This window comes from Petaurus breviceps, unplaced genomic scaffold (assembly GCF_028583685.1).
Source record: "Petaurus breviceps papuanus isolate PSGF00001 unplaced genomic scaffold, PetGlider_PUasm1.0 91041, whole genome shotgun sequence".
NCBI lineage: Eukaryota > Metazoa > Chordata > Mammalia > Diprotodontia > Petauridae > Petaurus > Petaurus breviceps.
The window spans coordinates 40,963,255-40,970,276 of NW_027187400.1; the positions used below are offsets into that span (position 1 = coordinate 40,963,255).

At 49.7% G+C, this 7,022-nt stretch overlaps 1 protein-coding gene across 5 annotated transcripts in view; it reads right to left on the reverse strand.

Moving 5' to 3' along the window:
• Nucleotides 1–4,520: 4,520 nt before the first annotated feature.
• The window catches only part of MAG (myelin associated glycoprotein), a 10,515-nt gene continuing 8,013 nt past the window's right edge, over nt 4,521–7,022 (reverse strand). For 4 of the 5 annotated variants that reach the window (XM_069078562.1, XM_069078565.1, XM_069078563.1 and 1 more), the window contains exons 10-11: nt 6,145–6,244; nt 4,521–5,050 (exon numbers count right to left, since the gene is read on the reverse strand). In XM_069078562.1, coding sequence (XP_068934663.1) covers nt 4,886–5,050; nt 6,145–6,244 — 265 coding nt within the window. In that variant the 3' untranslated portion in view covers nt 4,521–4,885. Of the gene's footprint in view, nt 5,051–5,822; nt 5,865–6,144; nt 6,245–7,022 lie in introns of all 5 variants that reach the window. The other variant, XM_069078566.1, reaches the window with a different exon arrangement.

Here is a 7,022-nt window from a genome sequence, read left to right on the forward strand (position 1 = left end):
AGAGGGTCAGGGGTGAGGTGAAGACAGCCACGAGGATCAGGGTCACCTTAAAAAAAGATCAAAGCAGCTGAAGAAACCTAATACTATCTCTACAGCAGAAGAGGGAACTTGGAACTGAAAAGCTTCTGTAGAGACCACATTAATGCATCTAAGACAAGAAGGGAAGTAGTCAAATGGGGGAAGAATCTATGTATCAAATTTCTCTGATAAATATCCAATATATATAAACAATTAATAAATAGTTATAAAACTAATAGCCATTCCCCATGGCTAAAATGTCCATACCTTTTGAACCAGAAACTCCATTACTGAGCTTTTACTCCAAGGAAGCCATTGATAAGGCAAAAAAAGAAAAAAAAGGTCCCCATAGACTCCAAAATATTTACAGCAGCACTTTTTGTGATTAGCTAAGAATTAGAAACAAAGTAGATGCCCATCGATTGGGGCATGACTCAACAAATTGTGAAACATTAATGTAATAGAATATGACTGTTGTTGTAAGAAATAATATGTGGGATGAGTCCAGAGAATCATGGAAAAATCTTAAACTGATGCAGAATGAAGAAAGCAGATCCAGGACGACAACATGCCCAGTAACCACAGCAATGCAAGTGAAAAGACCAACAACACTCCAAAATACGAGATGTCAGTATAAGATTTTAAAGATTAAATGGGAAAAGCTAGCCATGTGATCTCGGGCAAGGCACTTAACCCCAATTGCCCTCCAAAAGAAAAGGCAAAAAAAAAAGATTAAATGGGACCAGAATGAAGAAAGAAGAGGAGACTCACCCAACGTGCACCTTGGTGAAGGGAAGGACTATGGGTGTTACACATAGCACTTCTTCAATATTGACCAATCATCCTGACTTTTTGTCTTCTCTAAAAAAATACTCTGTTAGGGGCTGCTAGGTGGTGCAGTGAATGGAGCACCAGCCCCGGAGACAGGAGGACCAGAGTTCAAATCTGACCTCAGACACTTAACACAAAAAACTAGCCATGTGACCCTGGGCAAGTCACTTAGCTCCAATTGCCCTCCAAAAAAAAAAAAGGCAAAAGAAAAATACTCTGTTCTTTCAGAGAGGGGAAAGAAAGATGGGCTTGGGTTACTATGGTGATGAGAGAAACAAAATGTCAATAAAAACATGTTTAAACTGTGAAAAAATGCTAAACAAAGGAGTTAATATTTGATCTTGGAGATAATAGGAAGACACATCAGACTTTTTGAGCATGGGGTGGTAAATCACCTGGGAAGCCGTGTGAAGGATGGAAGGGGAAGGAAGGGAATCAGCATCTATAGACTATTGTGTTCTAGGTACCGAGCTAAGCACTTTTAGAAATGTTCTCTAATTTTATCTTCTCAACAACCCTGTGAGTTGTGCCATTTTCTAGTTAAAGAAACTGAAACAGAGGGTAAATGATCACACAGCTAGTCTGAGGTCACATTTGAACTCAGGTCCTCCTTTATTCCAAGCCCAGTGCTTCGTCTGCTTGTAGTACCAGCTGCCTCTGGATTGGAATACAGAGAGCTTTGACACAAGGAGCCCCATGAAAAGGCTGCTGCAACAGCACAGGCCAGAAGTGATGAGGGGCATGGTGGGAAGATGTTTGAAGTCTGCGGCCAGCTAGATACAGTAGGCTACGTGAGGTTACTTTCACATACCCACTGATTGGGAGCTCCAAAGCTGAGTGGCTTAGCTCTTATGGGACCTGGTCTTCAACTTGGTGGTCCAGTTGGGTGGGCACAGCAGCAGCTTAAGAGTCCATTTCCGAACCCTTGGCCAGTCAGTGCTCTTTGGCCTATCAGCTAGGCATCAGTGAGCATGTCTACCCTTCATAAGAAGGGCCATGCAGAAGAGGCCTTCCAGCAGCTGGGCAAGAAGGTCAAGCTCTAACCCTCTCTTTTCCTTCTCCAAGTATAAATAACACCACTGCCCCTTCTCTCTGACTTAGAAGGTAAGATGCCACTGAACGAACAATGATTGCCCATTTCCCTATACCTTGACATTTAGTTAACATCAGCTTATCAGCTCCTTTTCTGTGATTCAGTCCTGGACTTTCAAGGCAAAATTTTATATTCTGTGTACATGGTATTCTCTACCCCCCCCACCCCCGCCCCAACCCAACCCCTGAAGAATGCAAGCTTTTGAGGGCAGGATCCCTTGGTTTTTATCTTTATATTCTCAATGCCCAGTGCCATTTCTGACTTGATAAATTCTCGTTGAATGAATGAATAAATCAGTCCCTGGGTCCCTGGCCAGGACAAGGGACTGTGAATAGGAAGGATTTTCAGGAAGGAGGGTGCCTGGATCCAGGCAGGTGGTCTGAGCTCCTCCTTTCCTCACCCCTGGCATTGTTTCATCAAATTCTGCCAGGCACAGTTATCTCACATAACTGCTTAGGGCAGTCCTCCTGATACTGTCTCTGGTCACTCTAGCCTAGGAGTGAAGACTTTTTATGACCAAAATGCTTAATTCCATGCCTTTCTCCAAAGAACAGCAGAAGGATGAAAAGGGAGAGAAGGCCTTGACTCACTGGGAATAAGAACATGCTGGCAAGTCTCCAGACGGGGCCTCTCCAAGACAGTGGGCAGTAGATGGAGGGGCAGACTGGGGAAGTGGGGTGTTTCCATTCTGAATGTGTTTTAAAATGTCAGTAGCTTAAACCATCAGACACAGGGTGGCTAGGTGGCACAGTGAATAGAGTACTGGCCCTGGAGTCAGGAGGACCTGAGTTCAAATCTGACCTCAGACACTTAACATTTACTAACTGTGTGACCTTGGGCAAGTCACTTAGCCCCAAATACCCTGCCTTCCCCTCCAAAAAGAAAAAAACCCAAACCATCAGACACCCCTCTACTTCATACCTTAAGGAGGGGAGAGCTCAGTGTCAATCAATCAAGGCTTTAGTTTAAGTTCACAGCAAAGTCTTTGAGACATTGCTTGAGACATATTTGCACCCTGGGAAGGTATGTGTCTGTGTGTGGGGGGAATTCAGCATCTTATCACTTACTTTACACGGGAGGGGAGCACTTGACTGATTTACCCAATCAAGCCTCACTTTTACACTTGTAAGAACAGTGGGAGGCAGCAGGGATGAGGAGGCAAAGGTTCTGGATTCGAATGTCAGTCTTTCCAGTTATTACCCAGGTTACATTCAAATAGTGGACAAATGGCAAATCACTTGGCCTTTCTGTGCCTGAGTCTCATCACCTGTAAAATGAGGGGGTTAGGTTAGGCACCTCTGAGGTCCCTTCCCTTTCCAAATCTGTGGGGCTATGAAGAATCCAAAGTCAGAAATAACTGGAGTTTTGAGTTCATTTATTTAAGCAGGCAGGGAAGACGAGAGGCCTCGCTGGTCCAGGTGGCGGAAGGCAGGGAAGGACAGGAACAGAGGCCCCATGGTGGTCACTCAAACCCTCTCCTTTCCCAAGCTCCCTTATTTTTGTTGAAGGTGCCACCATTCTTCCAGTTTCCCAAGCTTGCAACCAAGGCATTATCCTCAGCTCCCTACCATCCCTCACCTTCACATTTGCAATCACTTCCTAAATCGTACATGGCTGCCATGTTAGTTCAAGCCCTCATAAGCTCTTGCCTAGACTATTCCAATACCTTCTTCATTGGTGTCCTGGCTTCTAGCCCCTTCCCCAGGTCAGCCCCTCCTCTGCATGGCCACCCAAGTAATTTTCCTTAAAATTAAAATCTAGCACTATGACTCCCCTCTTCTATCAACTCCAGAGGCTTCCTGTTGTCTCTAAAATAAAATATAAAGCCTTATACTACATAGCCCCGACCTGCCTTGTTAGCCTGGTTGGACATCACTCCCTCTCTCCAACTCTGGGAGCCATGGGGCACAATTTCCTGTCCCTATGACTTTGCTCTAGCCATGACACCTACCTGGAATGCCCTCCCTCCTCACCTCCACCTCCATACAGTCTCTCTTCTTCTCAAACAACACCATCTACATGAAGCCATATGGCCCATCTTCTCTGGGCCGCAGCCCAGTCTGTCTCTCTAAAAGGAGGGGCTTCGACTGACTTGCAGCTAAAGTCTCTTCTGGTTGGAAGAGGAGGGTGACGGGGAAGAGCTCTGGGTTATTTCTTCTGGATCTTCTCAGATCTTGGCAAGTCTGTCTCCATAACTTCATTCCCACTCCTTGAGAACATGGTTTCCTAAGTGTTTGTCAGCAGACTTTGGCACATAGTAGATTCTTGATCAGTATTTGTTGATTGATTGGACCAGGCCCAATGCATTTAGGAGGCACGAATTCCATGTCCAGCCCAGTGCTGGATGTCCTATGTTATCTTCCCCCACCTCTGCCCCCTCAAGCCCAGGAACTCCTTGAGGGCAGGGTCAGATAGCCTCCCGATTGTGGGTACCAATAATCTCTTCTTTGGATTTGGATGTTCCCGCTCCCCCCCCCCCGTTCCACATTCTGTCATACTCGGTGCTGATGGCACCAGTGGGCCTTACCAAAACCTTAGGTAGGGAAAGGGGAGAAATCATGGAAACTAGGGCAAGAAGGCAGCCTCAAGGACATTTTATTGAGTGTTTCTTCTGTACAGGCCCTGGGGCCACATAGGAGAAAGGAAGAAGGGGGAGGGTTGCAATAAATAACGGAGACAAGAACTCCCCTCTGGACTGGGAGGTTAGAGGGGAGTCATGATGTGGAGGAGGGGGGGGCAGAACCAGGCACTAGGAGAAGAGGGGAGGGGGAGAGAGACGGGAGAGCACTAGGTGCCCTTCCTCCCTCTGCTCCCCTCCCTTTGCCCTAAGAGGAAGGGGGAGCTAGAAGCCAGCCCTAGAAACCACGAGTGGCTGTGGTGGGGGGAGATTCTGGGGGAGGGAATGCTGGGGTCAGGGTAAGAGGCAGGCAGCCCCTACAGCCCTCACTTGACCCTGATCTCTGCGTACTCGGCCACTTCCTCCGTTAGGGTGTAGCTATCCTTGGTGGGGCGTTTCCCCAAGTCCACATGGGAGTAGCTCAGGTCCAGCTCAGGGGGCTCCGCTCGAAGGCCCAGCAGCCTCCTCTCAGCACCCAGGCGCCTCTCACTCTAGGAGAGGGCAACCATGAATTAGAGGGGTAGCTTCTTCCTTTCACCTCCAGCTCAGGGCTATCACTCAGCTTACCAATTGTTTGCAGCATTTCTTCTCATCCCAACCATTTCCTGCTGCTCACTGAGTCAAAGCCAGACTCTCCAGCTCCCCCATCCCCTGGCCCCTAAGCCTCAATTCTTCTTACTCCACAAAGGGTCACTTGGGCCCAGCCCCGAGACTGCTGTCTCCATGTTTGGGCCCCCCAAACATCCTCACTTCTCTGCTAGCTCACGATCCTTCCCCACTCCTCTTCCAGCAAGCCTTCCCTGATTAAACCCACTGCCTCCGAATCTGCCCTCAACAACTGCATTGTACTTGGTTCTGGGCAGCTTTTCCTTTTGTATATATTCCTGGCCTTTCCCTATCCGAGTCCTGCCTGGGAGGGGGCGGGGGTGACTTATGTGCAGACAATGGCTCCCCCCCTTCCTTCACAGCCCCCCTCCATCCTTCCACAGCCTTATACATAGGGGAAGCTTAGGACATTGTGATGCCTTACAATAAGGGCTGAGCTCTAACAGAGACAAAGACAGTAGTGAGAAGCGGCAGCTAGACAGAGAACAGGGCGGCTTGTGTCCAGCTCCCTACCCCCTCCCTCCATCCTTCCCTCCTCTTCCCTACTGGCAGGGCTAGCCTTCATCGTTAGGAATCCGCAAATACATGCACCCACGCACACACATAGGTCCCCAAAGGGTCCCAGAAACGGAGACACTGAGGCCGCAGGCAACCTACCTGGGGCGCTCAGTGACTTTCCAGGGTAGAGACCTCTTTGGACTATTAGAGAAGGAAACGGCGTCACAGTCCAGGGAGACTAGGGGACAACAGACATCCCCCTCCCCCTGCCCCATGAGCATAACCCAGGCTACATCCCCTGCTGCCCTCAACATGCAGCAGCCACTAACAAACCCCAGGCCTCCTGTTTTCCATCTCCCACTCCCTCCTCCCCCAGCAGCACCCAGCATTCCCTTGTCCTTAACCCTACACAGGTTGGCAATCCAGTCCCTGCTTTCCCCTGTCACCCCCTCCCCCATGTCTATTATTCCCTGGTCCTCACCTCGGATTTCTCAGGCACCCCTGGAATTCGGAAGTCGCTGCTGAACAGAACAGGGGGATTCTCCCCACTTGCAAAGCTGGGGCTCGAAGTCATGTTCTTCCTAATGGAGGGCAGCACCCATCAGGCTCTCCAACCCCTACCTCTCTGGTCATGTTCCAGTCCCCACACCTGTTCCCAGAACTATAACTAGGAAGATTTTCATTTGGGACAAAAACAGTTGGTGGAGGTATATGGCTATAGTCACCTGGGGTCAAGGGTTAGGAGAGGGCGAGGTAGACCCTGGGAGAAAGGGCATCAAAGCAATAGCACCCTCGATGCGGTTGTGGGGTGTTGGGGTGCTCTGCAGCAACTCGGGGGTGGGGGGGACCATGAACCAAGAAGCAGTGATGTCAGGGTCATCTGTAGAGAAAGTACACCCTCCCCTCCCTGCCCTGTCAGTGTCCTGGGACAAATCTACTAGTTACAGCAGGAAACAGCCTCCCTTTTCTAACCTTCTGCCTCCCATTCCCAAGGACTTGCCTGTACCCTGTCCTAGCCTGCATCTCTCCCCTCTGCTCTACCAGGACGCTTGGAGGATTCATTTTGGGTCTCAATCCTGTGCTTAGAGTGGGAGTACCCTTGTGGATTCCCTCTGGTCATTTCCCAGGACCCCAGACCGCCTAACTGCCTTAGGCCATCCTCCCTCTCCCCCTGGCGGTAAGTTGTGAGAGCAAACGAATTACTCCATCCTCTTAGCTCGAGACGTCACCAGAAGAGAAAGAGGCTGGCCACGAAACACTCCACACACACCCCCCCCCCCCCCCCCCCCCCCACACCCACCCCCCCCCCCCCCCTCCCCCCCACCCCCCCCCGCCCCCCCCTCCCGCCCGCCCTCCTCC